General features: G+C 38.6%; 3 protein-coding genes and 1 pseudogene across 4 annotated transcripts; 3 read left to right on the plus strand and 1 right to left on the minus strand.

The window, feature by feature from the left end:
• Positions 1-3,380: 3,380 nt before the first annotated feature.
• On the plus strand, positions 3,381-5,458 carry LOC125218837 (uncharacterized). The gene is made up of 3 exons (XM_048120613.2): positions 3,381-3,573; positions 3,663-4,015; positions 5,044-5,458. Exons 1-3 carry the CDS (start codon positions 3,444-3,446, stop codon positions 5,209-5,211), a joined length of 651 nt encoding a protein of 216 aa, XP_047976570.1. The 5' UTR covers positions 3,381-3,443; the 3' UTR covers positions 5,212-5,458.
• A 1,828-nt stretch (positions 5,459-7,286) lies between these two features.
• PETE1 (plastocyanin 1) lies at positions 7,287-8,074 on the plus strand. Its single transcript, XM_048121815.2, has one exon. It carries the CDS (start codon positions 7,389-7,391, stop codon positions 7,896-7,898), a length of 510 nt encoding a protein of 169 aa, XP_047977772.1. The 5' UTR covers positions 7,287-7,388; the 3' UTR covers positions 7,899-8,074.
• A 239-nt stretch (positions 8,075-8,313) lies between these two features.
• Positions 8,314-12,258, minus strand: LOC125224061 (phospholipase D delta-like). Of its 2 annotated transcripts, none has more exons than XM_048127404.2 (10): positions 11,836-12,258; positions 10,940-11,515; positions 10,647-10,763; positions 10,194-10,388; positions 9,824-10,102; positions 9,673-9,741; positions 9,448-9,595; positions 9,222-9,370; positions 8,963-9,124; positions 8,314-8,892 (listed from the first exon to the last, which is right to left on the minus strand). In XM_048127404.2, exons 1-10 carry the CDS (start codon positions 12,160-12,162, stop codon positions 8,386-8,388), a joined length of 2,529 nt encoding a protein of 842 aa, XP_047983361.1. In that variant the 5' UTR covers positions 12,163-12,258; the 3' UTR covers positions 8,314-8,385. The 2 variants fall into 2 exon arrangements, with proteins under 2 accessions (XP_047983361.1, XP_088918622.1); XM_089062496.1 differs by having other exon boundaries at positions 8,797-8,907.
• Positions 12,167-15,519, plus strand: LOC125221499 (acetylserotonin O-methyltransferase pseudogene; annotated as a pseudogene).
• Positions 15,520-16,655: the final 1,136 nt, after the last annotated feature.

A 16,655-nucleotide genomic window follows, 5' to 3' on the forward strand; every position in this document is an offset into this window, starting at 1 on the left:
GAAGCCACTTCACTCATTTACTACTCTCAACTAACCCTACATATACTCTCTATAACTTACCATTACTACCTGTATCTATAGCTCTTCAAAACTCCATTTTGAAGCAAACACTTTGTAAAGTGTAATACTACTTCCATGTGTTTTACATTTTTTTTCTACGTTATTCTCTTTTATTTTACTCTTTCTCCATTTAACTAATCGGGTTTTCATTTTGAGTTGAGGAGCGAAACTGGGAGGTGATCTATTAAGCTTAAAACGAGATTGTGTTCGAAATTCATAGATTATATTGTATGTTAAAGCTTGACATGAACGATCGATGCTCAAAACCGAATTTTTGATTTATCATGATCTAGGTGAATGATGCTCACGGTTGTTATGGTATTTCAAGCTGCTCTATAGTTTGACACTTCAAAATTCAAGCTTAGAAATTAGATGCGGTATTAATTAAAATCTTCAAATCTTCAAATATAGTGCCTTAAGCTACTTTTGGATTAATAATGAATAGACACTCCAAATAATTTCTTTTGACTAAAATGTACAGATGAATAGTACTACTACTACTTCAGAAAGGGTAGAATCCCAATTGGCATGTATATTTTGGGAATTATGAAGTAAAAGGCATATTTAATTACTTATTAACGCTATATTAAATCTTGAGATGTGATTGACAATAACGCTCTATGTATTTTATGGTCTTTCTAATAATTTTATAAATATATTAAGACCATTAGAAGAAGTCACTGGTTCCTCAAATAAATTACTCAATAAAGGAAGTGTTTGGTAAACTAAAACAATCAGTAATCAAGCTATTTGGACTTCTAAGTTATTTAAATATTTTTGGTAAGTTCTTTCTTCCCCTCTTTCTTCTTCTTCTTCTTCTTTTTTTTTTTTTTTGAAAAAAAGAAGAAGATAACGATGCTAACTAATTTAAGGTAATAGTAACTAATAACTAATATCAATGATTTTTAGTAAGTTCTGTCTTCCCCTCTTTTTTTTTTGTTTTTTTTTTTTGAAAAAAAGAAGAAGATAACGATGCTAACTAATTTAAGGTAATAACTAATATCAATGTTGTATGTTAAAAATATCAACACAAATATATAAATTTGTCAACCTTATTGTGTTCATAAACTTATGTCTTTGTATTGATATTTAAATTTACATGTTTATATTGATATAATTATGTTTTTATGTTTGATAATTTTAATACACAGAATTGAAATTTATTAGTTATTACTGTAAATTAGTTAGCACACTAACGCAACCCGAATGATGCATATACATTGAAGTAATAGTAATATATGTTTACATATTGTCGTGTGAACTACCACAAAATGAAATCCTTATTAGTGTACTACACAATAGCTGGTTTAATATAAACTCTCGAAAAAAAACTTTTCTGCTTATATGCATATAGATATTTAAGAACAAATAATTGCATATAGACTTAGTCCAACTCTTAAAAAGTAGAAATGAAAGTATAATAAAACATAAATCATTAAATTAAAAGGCTTTTGCTTACGAAGGAGTACTAGAAGTGTGTGTTTCCTAATTTGCTGATCTAACATCTATTAATACTTCCAAAACTCCATAAATATCAAATACTACATTTTCCAAAAAGATAACGATGTGATAAATGAATAATATTATTAGGTAGACTAAGTGCACAATAGTAATATATATCTTAAATCAAAAGGAAATTAACCAGTACAAAGTCTAAAAAACAGATTAATTAATCTGATTCATAACATAATCAAATTATAGCATATGTAGATTCTTAACATAACATAAACATAAAAAAAAAACAATCAAGAATTTCATCAATATTACCTAAAAAACAAACCTTTAAAGCTTGGTGCGGTGTTGCCACAATATGATACTACATGAAACAATCAGAAAGATATTGGCACGGCTCAATCAGACTTGGACTATCACCGTAAGAGTTCATCTGAGTGAATCGAGCCAACATCATTCCGACTGTTTCAACGTTTTTTCTCTGCAAACACACTAGCTAGCTTGCTCTCATTCTATGCCCTCTTCTTTTCTGTTAAGAGAAGAAAAAAAGCATTGAGAAGTGGTATTGATTCAGTGGCTTTAAAAGAGGAGAAGGGTTGCAATGTTGTTGTGAGTGAGTGCTTTTAAAATCCAAGAAAGAGGACCAGTGCCATTAATGGCAACAGATGACCCATAAATACATTATATTCCTCTCTCTGCATTCAATTTGGAGGAATCTCTTTCTCCCATCCTTTTTTTCTTCTCAATTTTGTGGTCTACATTTATTTCTATATGCATGCGATCTCATCATCTTATATTGATACATATCTATATACATCTAATTTGTTTTGTCATTATATTAATGCTTATTACCAAATTGCAGTAGCCCAAATCAACCTTCTGTGCTACTAATATTTAAGATAAATTAGTACAAATTTTATTTTCGTTTATAAGATCCAAAGAGAAAATAATAGAGAATAAATCTATTGAACCATATTAATTAAGACCATAGAATAGATTGGATTTGGTTACTCACGGAGTATTAAAGTCAACTTATTAGTCAATATACCTTTTTGGGAGTATTAAATAAATAAATCCAATATGCATTCAAAGGGATACCGATTCCTAAAACTATAAACTTTGGTCAAATTTTGGTATTTCCCAAACTTTAAAATTAACCTAAAATATCACAAACTTTATATTTTGTTTGTTATTTTTCATGACAACTCAAATAAGATATCTTCAGCAAAATTCTTATAATGTGGGCAACTATAGAATGTTTATGATATTTTAGATTGTTTTTTATGTTTGTGACAAGTAGGATAAAAAGCTACGTAGAAAATCACGTAAATTTAGAATTTCCAAGTAGGAAAAAACATTGCACGGAAATTGGTTGGATATAGTGATTGACCTGCCATAAGAAATACTCCCTCCGTCCCGGCTAAGATGACACATTACTTAGCCGGCACAGAATTTTAGGAGTTATTGATTAAAGTGTTTAATTGGAGAAAGAAGGTGAATGTAAGTATTAAAGTAGAAAAATAAAGAAAAATGGATATTTTAATAGGAGTGAGAAAAAATGATTGAGTGTATTAATTGGAGAGATAAAGTTATTAAAAAAAGAAATATGTCATCTTAGTTGGGACAAACTAAAAAGGAAAATGTATCATCTTAAACGGGACGGAGGGAGTAATAAACAAAATGTAAAGTTTATAATATTTTAGACTAATTTTAAATTTCGCGAGAAATATCAAAATACGATCAAAGTTCGTGATTTTAGAGATAATATTCTAACTCAAAACCAATCTAAGCCCAATGTGACCCATGCAATTAGTTAGCCCGAAAAATAACACTCTTATTATCTCTAAGAAAAAAGAAGAAAAATTAGAAATAAAAAGATTATGTATGAATTTGTTCTCTCTCTGATGCAATTCACCAAGCTCAGCTGAATAATGGAAACTATAACCACCGCCACCACCACCACCACCATCACCGGCGCCGGCTCTCTACGCCTGTTCTCTCCTTTCAAATCCAAGCAACCTCCTCTCCCTCGTCTCCTCCGATGCTCAATTTCCCCCAAAAGTAAGCTTCCTTTTTTCCCCTCTCTCAAGCCCTAATTTTGATTTCATATTCCCGATTTCAGCCCTTTTTCCGCTTCTGCAATTTCACAGATGGCAATAACAGCGACGGAAAACTCAACAGCGACCGCGATCTCAGTTCCGATTCCGCCCTCGCCCCAATTTTAAGCAACGGAACCTTCTCGAAGGACGATGCGATGGCGCTGGTGCTCAGCGCCGCGAACGTGGGCGGGTGGACGACCGGGTCGGGTATGGAGGGCCCGCCCGTTCCCGCCGGTTCGGATTCCGATTCCGTTACGGAGCGCGTGTCCACTTTCCCGTGGTCGCTCTTCACGAAATCGCCTCGGCGTCGGATGCGCGTGGCCTTCACTTGCAACGTCTGCGGCCAGCGCACCACTCGCGCCATCAATCCTCATGCCTACACCGACGGCACCGTATTCGTTCAGGTAATGCCTGTGATTATTAGCATTTTGGTTATGAGATTGGGAATAGTCAATGTCATCTTTGTGTCCACAGAATTGGTTGATGAATATTTGATCTTGATGCTGAATTGGTTATGAAATTGGAAGTAATCAATCATATCTTTGTGTCATCAGAATTGGTTGATGAATATTTGATCTTGATGCTGAATTGGTTATGAAATTGGAAGTAATCAATGATATCTTTGTGTCCACAGAATTGGTTGATGAAAATTTGATCTTGATGCTGAATTGGTTATGAAATTGGAAGTAATCAATGATATCTTTGTGTCATCAGAATTGGTTGATGAATATGTGATCTTGATGCTGAATTGGTTAAATAATTATTCAGATGTATATTGCATATTATTGATAATCGATCAAGATTCATGAACACTGAATTGGGGGAAAAAACAGATCTTTATCCTCATTCCTCAGCAATTGTATTTTGTTGTTCTTTATATTTTGGGGGAAATTGCTACATGGCTATTTGGTTGTGAAAGATTGTGTTTTTGGGGAAGTGATTCTACTTTGAGAATTCGTAAGCATAGATGGTGCTTGTATCTGACTATCTGTAGCCAATAACATAAAAAAATATATGAATCGGAGTGTTAAGGTTCTGGGATTTTTACTAGGCAAATTGAAGTGTGCTGAATTCTTTGATTCTATGATTCTTTGTTGTGTGTAAAGAAGTGTGCTGAATTCTTTTAAAGGAGTACTCCATATCTAAATGGTTGAGGTGTAAAGTGTTATAGTATGTTGTTGGCGACGAATCAGGAGTGAAAGAAAACCTCTTGGTGGTTTTAGATTCTTGCCATTATTTTAGCTTTGTAGAAGTTGAATATGAAATTTAAGATTTGTAAATCTTCTAAATGTTAAGCTAAGCTAAAAGCAGAAAGTTTTCCACCAGTGAAGAGTCTCAACTATTGTTAGAACTTCTTTTGTGAATGCATCTTTATGCACCAATCAAATATTGTACTAAGGTGCAAAATAATGAGTGTCGTTTTGTCTGTCAGTGTTGTGGTTGCAATGTTTTTCATAAGCTGGTGGACCATTTGAATCTATTCCATGAGATGAAGTGCTACGTGAATTCGAGTTTCAATCCAAATCCAAACGATAACATGAACATCAAATATCTGGACATGGATGAGGACAGCAACGACAGTACTTTTCCGCCTTTCTGAAAGGTCGGAAATGCTAGTGACACTTTCATTTGTATGGCTGTACATATTTATTCACATCATTGTTCATGTAATGTAAATAGGATGTTATTGTTGTCGATATTTGTATCAGATAGATCTGTACTGGCATAATCTGTACATTTTACGATATGATGGCCGATCATATCTGAACCAAAGTAGACTGAGATACTTTACTCTTTGTTGGTGATTCCTTATGTTTATTAATGTAGAACTGCACAGCCTTTTCTAATACTTAGTGTCTTTGTTAGACATTATACTCTTATAGTCTGTTTGGTAGCATGGAATTGAGAGTGTGGACTTGGAATTGGAGTTTTTTTTTATTCCAAATCCATTATTTGGTTACGTCATAATGTTTGAAATTTAGAATTGAACTAGCGTAACACCTGTGCGATGCACATACCTTATATGTGTTCATATTCTAGCCAACTCACTTCATTTCAAGCACTTTTATTGGGCTCTAGATAATTTTAGGTTTGGGTCAGTCGTGCTCTAGGCTGGATTTCTTTTGTTTGAAGTTTCCGGCCCTAATGCCAATTTTTTGGGTTTCAGGCTTCGGGCTTCGGGCTATATCATATCATGCTAGAAATTTCGCACAAAAAAAATTAGAATGTACTACCTCCGTCCACGAAAATTTGTCCCATTTTTTCATTTCCGTCCGTCCCCCAAAATTTGTCTCATTTCACTTTTACTCTCTCCGTCCCAAGGAAGATGACCCCTTTCTTGGACGGCACAGGATTTTATGCAACTTTATTTTGTGTGTTAAGTGGAGAGAGTAAAGTAAGAGAGAGGGAATAAAGTAGAGATAAATGGGTTTCCATTTTAAGCAATGGGTCATCTTGATTGGGACAAACTAAAAAGAAAAGTGGGTCATCTTCAATGGGACGGAGGGAGTGCCATTTTTGGTAGTGGACCCCATATTCCACTCACTTATTCCTACTCACATTTTATTATAAAACTAATATATAAAAGTAGGACCCACAATCTACTAACTTTTTCAACTCACTTCCCATTACATTTCTTAAAACCCGTGTCCGGTCAAACCGGGACGAATTTTCGTGGACGAAGGTAGTACTATTTTTCTGATATTTGTATTGTTTGACAAATAGGTAGTGATTTTTCAATAAACTATTATAAAGACATTTTTTTTCATAAAAAAAATACTCCCTCCGTCCCGCTTTAGGAGTCCCGGTTGATCAATTTTGGGCGTCCCGCTTTAGGAGTCCCGGTTGAAATAAATTAATAAAAAATACCTACAAAGTGTTAAAAGTGGGTCCCAACATCCACTACAACTAATAGAAAAGTGTTAAAAGTGGGTCCCAAACATTCACTACAACACTTATTTATTGGACAATCAATTAAAAGTGGGTCCCAACATCCACTACAATATTTACTTATTACACACTCAAACACTTTTTTCTTAAAACATGTGCCCGACTCAACCGGGACTCCTAAAGCGGGACGGAGGGAGTACTATTGTTTCAATTTTCATGCATTTTCTTACCAAGCGTTGGTGCAAAACAATAGGGTTATAAAACCATAATAACAACTTCCAGATATGAAATCGACATACACCATATTTGATAGTACCAAATCTGTTTTCAATTTTAAAAGTTTCAAAAGACAATTTTTTTAAACAAAATTCCATTATCAAATTCAGAAGAAGAAATTTTGAAAATGGGATAATTAGGAAATATTTACTTAGTTTGTGATTCTCTTGAGATAGCCTTACCTTATCGAACTACCTAAGAAATAATGATACTCTTAACATTGTCTTTAAATTAAATATTTTGTCGAGCCTAATTTTTAGCGTTTGAGGAGCTTATCATTTTTAATTACTTATTCTGAATTTAGTTTTCTAAAGATATGAATTTTTGTGGCCTCTAATTTAATAGTGTACTTGCAATCATCCTCCCATTGAAGTACATTATGGATATGGTTGTACTACACTAGTTGATTTCATTCTACATTTACCTCATTGTTTGTTTTCTCTTATTAATAACTTCCAATATTCCAAAACGAATTACTTGTGTTTGATTTGATTATTGATCCAACAAACAAACACCACACAAAATCTAGCCTAAACATGGCCATTTTTACTATTCCCACATATAAACTCCACTTGGTTTCCTCATTTTCCTATTGCTACACAATTCCTAAATATGGCCACTCTCACCTCTCCATTTACTCCCGTGATGACTTCATGCTTGAGCCCTAAACTCTCACACCCGACCCCTAAGGCCCCCGCCACGAGACTGGTCGCTGCTGGAGCCAGAGCGCCCAGGCTCGTGGCGAGAGCCTTTGCGAAGGGCCTGGCGGCGGCCACAGCTGCACTCGCAGTGAGTGCAGTTGTGGCCGGCAACGCCATGGCCATTCAGATCACTCTTGGCAGTGACGACGGGGGGCTAGTTTTCGCCCCCCAGAACTTTGAAGTGGCGTCCGGCGAAAAGATCATCTTCTTCAACAACGCCGGATACCCGCACAACGTGGTGTTCGACGAAGACGAGGTTCCGGCCGGGGTCGACGCGGCGAAGATATCGATGCCGGAAGAGGACCTGCTGAACGCGAAAGGCGATACGTACGAAGTCACTTTGACGGAGAAAGGGACGTACTCTTTCTACTGCGCTCCTCATCAAGGGGCTGGTATGGTTGGAAAAGTTACTGTCAAGTAACTCATTCAACATTAGTTTAGTTCATGTAATTTATTTAAATTACTCGAACCAATATGCTATTTGATTTATGTATAGAGTAATCAAGAATTTGTTTTTATTATAGCAATTGCAAAATGACATGATGATGTTTTGTTACAAACTTTGATTGTGTTATAATATTTGGTGACCATTTTTGACGTTCTTTTTCGTGTATTGCATAGCATTCTCGGAATCTTTCATTAATTTTCCATTTCGCTTCTCAAGCTTTGAAGCTTAATCGTTTTGATTTTCGAGCACTCCTTGATTCTCCGGGATTTGCCATTTCTTCCATGCCTTGATGGAAGAATGACTTGGATCTTGATACTACTTGTTGGAAATTTATGTTGAGAACTTGATATATTTGAAACAAGATAAACACTAATACAATATATTAAAGTAACACATTTAAATTCTTGTTGATATATATTGTAAAGAAAGAATAGTATAACAAAAATAAATGAAGATTTAGTTAAGTTGTCAAAGCATCAGGCAGGTTAGTTGGAGCCCCTAACACCTTACCACCAACATCCGGGAAGGTCTCAAATCCGGGCCGGGAACTGACGTTTCCATCGCCATCGATACGCACGGGATATTTGAGAATATGACCTTGCAACGACATGAACTTGTCGGCCGTGAATCTCCTCCAGTTCTCTTCCGCAACTGTGTTAACATAGTCGACACATTCCCGCTCGCTGGCTTCCTTGAAGCAAGGGTGGATCTTCCCCAAATGCTCCGCCCACAGCGACATTCTGTACCCGTACACCTGGCCGCGCGGATGGCACTTCTTCTTGGCCCATGTGTGGTGCGGCTGATAGGCTCCCATGGCGATCTCGGTGTCTCTTGAACCGGCCATGGAGCGCTGGTTGATGTTGGCTGAGCCGATTATCACGTACTCATCGTCCACTATCATTCCCTTGGCGTGCACGTATATCATGAACCGGCCTGATTTGGTCTTCCTCGTGCTCGTCCTCGGTTCCTGCATCCGTCATTTCTATTTCTACATTCAATTCAACCCGAGTACCGGTGAAAGGAGTTCAAACACTTACTGCGTTTGGATGCGACGAGGCCTCGCTAGACGATTTCTTCCGATACTCCTCGCGGTTGCCCAGGCAGTAGAAGTTGAGATAGTCCGTTGGATGCGCGTTCACCAGATTAGCCGACCTTATTTCTTTCGCAATGAGCTCGTACATCATTTGCATCGTCTGTGCCTATATCATTTTGGTCCAAAACGAATAATATCAAACTAATGTGAAGTCGACAGTCCTAACATTATAAGGCAAGAAAAAAGTGAATGGATTAGTTAACCTGCCAGTAAAGGATTTCTTGAACAGCAGCAGAGCTAGGAACACCTTCTGGCCACATTGGAATAACAATATAAACTCTGAATTTCTCTTTAGCCCTTATTTTGCTCACTATTTTCAATGCTATTTCCATTGGGATTAAATTATCAGCCCCTACAAAAAACACACATATATAAGTACTAGTTTAAGATAACTAATTGAAGTAAGAAAATTGGATAAATGGAATGAACCTGCATGTTTGTAGTGGGGCCAGGCATAAGATGACCCAAGGAAATATTGATTCTCAATGTAAATGAAGTGTTGAGCAGATCTAATTGCTTGGATATAAGCCATTTGAATGCTTCTATCAATCACCAAATTTTTAGCACAAACCAGATTCTGAGAAATCAAAAGTCCATCATCATTCAACATCACATACACAATAAAAAACATATTCAAGATTCACAAATTTTTACTTGCTTTTCAGCTGCATACACACTCTTGGGAAATCCCTTGAGCGAACCGGAATCTATGGACCGGAAAATCTGTGGACATCGGAAGCGGTCTCATTAGTTTGAACGAAAAACAAAAGGGAAAAACGAAGACGGGGACGATTTATAGCCTAACCTGAACATGCCAGTTATCAGGATCATTTTCCTCATACACCCACAGCAAAGGATGATCATTTGGGATGTTCATGGAAGGACTATTGATCCATGAGATTTTGTCAATCTTGATGAGAGCATCGTGCCAGCGCGAGAATCGGGTCAGCTTCTGACCGATCTTGTTCCATTTAGTGGCTTTCTTCCATCGCTGCTCGAAATTGGTGAGGATGTCGTAGGCGGCCGGGCCTTCTATCTTGCAGTGTAGATCGTGCCACGGCTGTCTTGGAGCCTTAGTTCCTGTCTATCAAAAGTGTAAATACAAAGGCACCCCATTGGTCAGACTAGTGAAGAAATTAATCAGATAGATAGATAGACAGAGAGGAGGTTCTAACACCGAATGTGGGATTATGATAGTCGCCACGGAACACGGTTTTGAGATCGCGATAGAGGCGGTGCTCGGGTGTGTCGTAGCGGCCGTCGCAGAGGTCGAGACCGCCGATGAATGTTGTGATTTTCCGGTTGTTGCCGTGGTCTTGAGTGTCAACTATCACACATTTCTGATGGTGAGTGTAAATTGTTCCCACAACCTGCATGTTATTAATTGGCTCAATTTGATTTTTCGTCCATCCGCAAATAATTGTCTTATTTATTTTTTACTACTCCTATTTTTGGTGATTTGCACGTTCCACTAACCTTATCTCATTCACATTTTATCCATAAAACTGGTAGTACTATAAAAGTATGACTCACATTCCGTTATATTTTCCATCTACTTTTCATTACATTTTTTAAAATCCGAGCCAATAAATAACGGACAAAGGGAGTAAAAGAAGAAGAAAGGATGCCTGTTGTTTGAAAATGCTAAGCTTATTGCTTCCGTAACGAGGAGCAAGAACGCATGTGACCGAGGAGTGCTTAAAAAACTTGCGAGTTTCTTCGTCATGAGTTTCCATTACTCCTGTCTACATCAGATCAGAAACTAAATAATTAGGGGCACTTTAGTAGGAAAGATAAATAAACAGAACATTTTAAGTTATACTGTATAATTCAAAGATAGATGAGTTATCTATTTTATCAAACTGGCGTGACATTTTATGATGATTAGTTAAAAAACATAGTGAAAGTAATGCATACATACAGTATTGATGAAGAACTTGCTATGGGAAGTCTTATCATCCCAAACCAAGAGCAGCACCCTCACCCCTTCCTGGGACTTATACTTGAGCAGCTCCCCCAGTGTGAGTTCACCGCCGCGGGGGAGCGGCCGCGACGCCTCCCTCACGAGCCTCACCTTGTGGTATATCGACCACCCCACGATATACACCATGTGGTGCGCCTCCATGATGGCGTGGCATATGTCCTCCCAGCACTTGTCGTGCTCGAACATCTGCCCTCCCTCCACCTCGATCTCTGGCAGCATCCCGTCCGGCACGTGCGCGTCCTGGTACAGCGTCACCTTCCCCCCGTGCCGCAGCGGGAAGTAGCTCTCCCGCAGCGCGTACTTATCCGTCACGCCGTGCAGGTTTGAGCTGCACGGCGTGAACGTGATCTGCAGCCGCACGGCCGTGTCCGGCTTGTACGGCCGCCCCTGCGGCCCGAGCAGCGGGATCCACTCGTCGATCGTCTCCCCCGACGCGATCCGCCACGCCTCCATCTTCGCCACCCCGATCTGGTCCGCGCCGAACATGTCGTTGTCCTTCACCTCGAACTCGATCTGCATGCATGCATGCAGATCTGGTCAATTCATAACTTTTGAAACAGGAATATAAAATCATAAATTTTTTCAAATTTTCAAAATTGTCCTGTGAAGGTCAAAATTGAAACTAGTACGACAAAAAACAAATATGAAATGACAACAGAATGACATCATATTAATAATAATGTCGTTCTGTTGTCATATCATGTTTGATTTTGACATATATATTTCAGATTTGACCATTGCGTGATATTCGAGAAAACTGCAAAAGTTCTGATTTTTTATATTTCAGTTTAGAAGTTAGCCAAAAGTTATGATTTAAATGACAGATGATTTACGTGTGAGACAGGGTGGGCGAGGGGGATGTTGAAATGCTCGTCCCAGATGGGGTTCTGGGAATTGGAGATGACACGGGTGCGGGCGACGCGGGCGCCAGCAAGGCAGACGGTGACGTAGGGGTCGCTGGTGATGATCTTGCTGTGGTGGTGGTGGCGGCGGCGGCGGTAGGGGGTGCATGGCTTCTTGAAGGCCTTGAAGGCGGTGAGGAAGCGGCGGAGGCGCTCGACGAGGAGGTCCATGTTGGGGAGGCACCGGGCTTCGATGATCTTGAGGTCAAGGTCGCCATGGAGGTAGATTACGTCGTTTCCCGGGGTTTCTTCGCCCATTGCAATGGCTGGGCCGGTGGCGGAGAATGGTGGTTGCGTCGTGTCTCCGCCGTCGCCGGTGATGATGGAGATGGATATTGTTGTTCAAAGGTTATGTGTGGCGGAATTTTCTACCTTGCTAGGAGGAGGGGCGTTTGCCTTTTATATTTGGAAACGTGTAGGGTCATTTTTATGTATTACAACAAATTAAATGAAATAATTTCATTGCCATATTTTCTTCCCTAATATATCATGCATGGGCATTTCTCAGCTCTAGTCTCGGTTACAATAACAAATTTCTTAATTCCCCTGCTTTGCACAATTCTTACACTACATATCTCCAAATGCTAATTGAAGGAAAATACATCCAAACAAATTAAACAATACCCTATAGGCTTATAAATAAATGAGCCTCCTATAAAATGTATCATTACCTAAATTCTGATCACTATTAACAAAATTAGTTAGTTCAAACTAAAGAGTCCACGCTGCAAATATTTCTCTCGTGATTCTTGATGGTGGTGCTATACACGAATGCAATCATCTACATACAAATAAAACAATAAGCAACACAAACAAATGTTACTACCTCCGTCCCCCAAAATTTGTCCCACTTTGACCCGACACGGGTTTTTAGAAATTAGTTAGTTCAAACTAAAGACCTCTCGGCCTCTCGCTTTCAGTATAAGTGGGAGAAATAGACGTTAGCACATTTTGTATACTCGAAAGTGTTTTGAGTATAAGTGGGAGATTGTTAGAGTTTGTATACTAGAAATCACGTTTCGAGTGATTGAATACTGTAAAACTCTTATTTTATTTTCCAATGAATAAAACAGATTAATTTTTGTCATAATGTTGTTATGTTTTACATTTAATGGATGTTAATGCATGTTTAAATGTATAAGTTAACTTAACAAAGTCTAAGTCTTTGTTTTAGTAGACCGGTTGTGGGCGGCGCCGTGTCTCTGCCCGACCTCGCCTCCGCTGTAGCCTGCTCGCCCTCCGCCCTCGGCCGCATCATGCGGTACTTGATCTACCGCGGCTTCTTCCAGATCAACGAACCCACAAACCAATACTCCAACACTCCCCTCTCTCTCCTACTTTTAAAAAACGGAGCGAAAAGCATCGCTCCGTTTCTGCTGATGGAGGCCAGCCCTGCAATGCTGGCCCCGTGGCACAGGCTGCGCACGCACGTGTCCTTGGAAGGAGGTTCGGCCTTTGAGGCCGCGCACGGGGAGGATATCTGGGACTTCGGGTCCCAGAATCCGGCCCAAAGCAAGATTTTCAATGATGGGATGGCGAGCCACGCTAGGCGGGCCGTGGCCGAGATTGTGGAGGGGTACAATGGAGTGGGGTGTTTGGAGGGATCGGTTCGTTGGTGGACGTTGGCGGAGGCGATGGCACGGCCATCCGTTGTATCGTGGAGGCGTGCCCGTGGATCAAGGGGATCAACTTCGACCTCCCACTCGTTGTCTCGGCGGCTCAGCAGGGACAAGTTGTGGAGCATGTTCGCGGGGGACATGTTCAAACATATTCCCAAGGCTGATGCTGCTTTCCTTATGGTACTACTTTTGTTTTATATTTCTAATTTTTACTCGTCCGTCATTTGTCGTCCCAATTTATCATTTCTTCCATTGGTGATTAATTGTCCCCTTTGTTATTTAGTATTGTACTCCACTACTTTCTAAGCCCCATGTTACACGCATTTTTACTTTTAGATCGCAAATTTGAGATTGATTTTAGTATAGTTAAATTAATATTTTAAGTGCAACGAGGGATCACTTAATAAAAAATACTTTATTAACTTTAATATATTATTTAAAATAGAAATAATGCGTTGTAAATAGTTTGGGACGAGCCAAGATAGAAAAGTGTGAGTAACATGAGATAGAGACAGTACTATTTTTTATAATGGACTCCACAATCCCTTAACTATATCTTTTATAATGGACTCCACAATCCCTTAACTATATCTTACTCATTTTTTTAAAAAAACTAATACTCCCTCCGTCCCCGAATAAGAGTTACTAATTTCCATTTTGGTCCGTCCCCAATTAAGAGTAGCACTTCATTTTTACCATAAATGATAAGTAGGTCCCATATTCCACTAACTCATTTCACTCACATTTTATTATAAAACCAATATAAAAAAGTGGGTCTCACATTCCATTAACTTTTTCAACCAACTTTTCTTTACATTTCTTAAAATCCGTGCCCAGTCAAAGTGTTACCCCTAATGGAGGACGGAGGGAGTATATAGAAATGGTAACCATTTTCCACGAACTTATACCATATATTTTCTATAACTTCTATAAAACCTGAGCCAAAGTCAAAAGTGAGCTTCTTATTGACAAACGAATGAAGTATATACCAACTTGCAGTATTTTAACTGAAAATCTTTTGTGGGAATGACGAATCGCTTCTAGTCCTTACAACATCAGAGTTCGAATCTTGTAAGGAGCGAAAATTTTATTTTTTTCTGGATACAACTAATTTTACTATGAATACAATAACTTTATGATGTTACGATTCTGTTTTCACAACAAAAATAATTCTTACGTTAGAGGTATAATCAAATAATAACTAGCTTAATGTGATAGCTTTGATAATTGATCAACTCAATATAACACAATGATATGAGTAAGTCAGCTATGTACTCCCTCCGTCCCCGATTAAGAGTCACGCTTTTCCATTTCGGTCCGTCCCCAATTCAGAGTCACACTTCATTTTTACCATAGATTGTAGTAGGTCCCACATTCCACTAACTCACTTCACTCACATTTTATTATAAAACCAATATAAAAAAGTGGACCCCACATTCGACTAACTTTTTCAACCAACTTTTCTTTACATTTCTTAAAACCCGTACCCGGTCAAACTGGGACGGAGGGAGTATTTGTGTTGGCATATTTATATTTATATTTATATTTTATTTATATTTAAGCGACGGAGGGAGTACCTCTCATCTCTCTTACTTAATCTTTCTTCGTCTCTATTTTAATTTAATGTATTTTTCTTAAATCACGTATCTAAAAGAAATGCATATACTGTATATACATGCAGTGGGTGCTGCATGATTGGAGCGACGATGAGTGCGTGCAGATACTGACGAAATGCCGGGAAGCGGTCCCCGAGGAGACATGGAAGGTGATAATCGTGGAGGCAGTTATCATGGAGGGAGCAGAAGACATGTACAGCGACACAAAGCTGGCGCTGGACATGGTGATGATGGCCCACACTCACAAAGGGAAAGAGAGGACTATTGAAGAGTGGGATTTAGTGATCAAAGGAGCTGGTTTCAGTAGCTTCACTGTCAAACATATTAGCTCCATTTTCTCTGTTATCGTGGCATGTATTTCTCCTATTTGTTTTGTATAATAATGCATTTTGAACTTATATGCTTGGTTTATTGGTAATTTCTGTGAGGAGATGTAGCGATGAGCCGATGATGATATGCATTTTAGTTGATAAAATGTTTGTACTATAAATGTTATAACGGTGGTTAAATAGTACTTCTTCCGTCTCATTTTAGCAGTCCCAATTGATCAATTTCTGGCATCCTATTTTAGGAGTCCCGGTTGGAATAAACTAATAAAAAATGCTACAAAGTAAATAAAAAAGTATTAAAAGTGAGTCCCAACATCCACTACAACATTTATTTATTACACATTCAATTAAAAGTGGGTTCCATCATCCACTAAAATATAAACACTTTCTTAAAATATGTGTCCGACTTAACCGGGACTCTTAAAGCGGGACAGAGGGAGTAGTCATTTAAAAAGTATTTATTGGCATATAAATAGGTGATAAAATCATTTTCATCCACATTTTTCGCTCATTTTCCACGTGTCTTGTCAGCACAAGAATCAAAGTATTATAGGCGTCGGGGCGCTCCCTCCCGTGCCAGTTTCGGGAACCCACCCGTATTGCCCCTTGGTGGCATCTCACTCGTCTGCCGGGTAAGGCCGGTAGCCTCCCGGAATATGCGAACTTTGGGTTTGAGGAGGGGGCGAGAAATCCGTATCCGGATTAGGGAATGGCGATGAGCCAAACCATTCGTGGTTCCTGTTGGGTATCAGGAGTACTCCAAGATCGACACACAAACAAAATTTTATTAAACACTCGACGATGGTGTACAAAACACCGGTACACAACATGATGGTGTACACAACACCAACACAACACAACACACTTTTGAGGACACACCTCAAAATACACTCTCGAAGGACACACCTCACAAGAACTCGAGGACACACCTCGCACTCACTTAAACCTCACTTCTAAACACACGCACACTTTTCTCTCTAATTGTGCACTCACTCACTCTCTTGTGTACACTACTTACAAAAGGCCTAATGCCCATATATATAGTTAGCTAAGTCGGTTAAGAACCAACACTAATTAAACTATAGAATTCTAGTTGCTAACACTGTACATTAAATAATAATATCTACTTAGCCTTATCCATTTGTCTCAATCTTGATCCCTCTAGAATCCTCCAACTAAGTCGGTGG

This window comes from Salvia hispanica, chromosome 1 (assembly GCF_029641045.1).
Source record: "Salvia hispanica isolate PSC_SH4W2 chromosome 1, Shi_PSC_v1, whole genome shotgun sequence".
Taxonomy (NCBI): Eukaryota; Viridiplantae; Streptophyta; class Magnoliopsida; order Lamiales; family Lamiaceae; genus Salvia; species Salvia hispanica.

Bases quoted from the DNA above. Each gene is read 5' to 3' on its own strand.
- LOC125224061 (XM_048127404.2), bottom strand. From the start codon at position 12,162: ATGGGCGAAGAAACCCCGGGAAACGACGTAATCTACCTCCATGGCGAC. The intron at 11,516-11,835 runs GTAAATCATCTG...GCATGCATGCAG, and splicing joins TCGCCCACCCTGTCTCACAC to ATCGAGTTCGAGGTGAAGGA. The intron at 8,893-8,962 runs GTAAGTGTTTGA...TGACGGATGCAG, and splicing joins CCTCGTCGCATCCAAACGCA to GAACCGAGGACGAGCACGAG.
- LOC125218837 (XM_048120613.2), top strand. From the start codon at position 3,444: ATGGAAACTATAACCACCGCCACCACCACCACCACCATCACCGGCGCC. The intron at 3,574-3,662 runs GTAAGCTTCCTT...GCAATTTCACAG, and splicing joins ATGCTCAATTTCCCCCAAAA to ATGGCAATAACAGCGACGGA. The intron at 4,016-5,043 runs GTAATGCCTGTG...TTTGTCTGTCAG, and splicing joins ACGGCACCGTATTCGTTCAG to TGTTGTGGTTGCAATGTTTT.
- PETE1 (XM_048121815.2), top strand. From the start codon at position 7,389: ATGGCCACTCTCACCTCTCCATTTACTCCCGTGATGACTTCATGCTTG.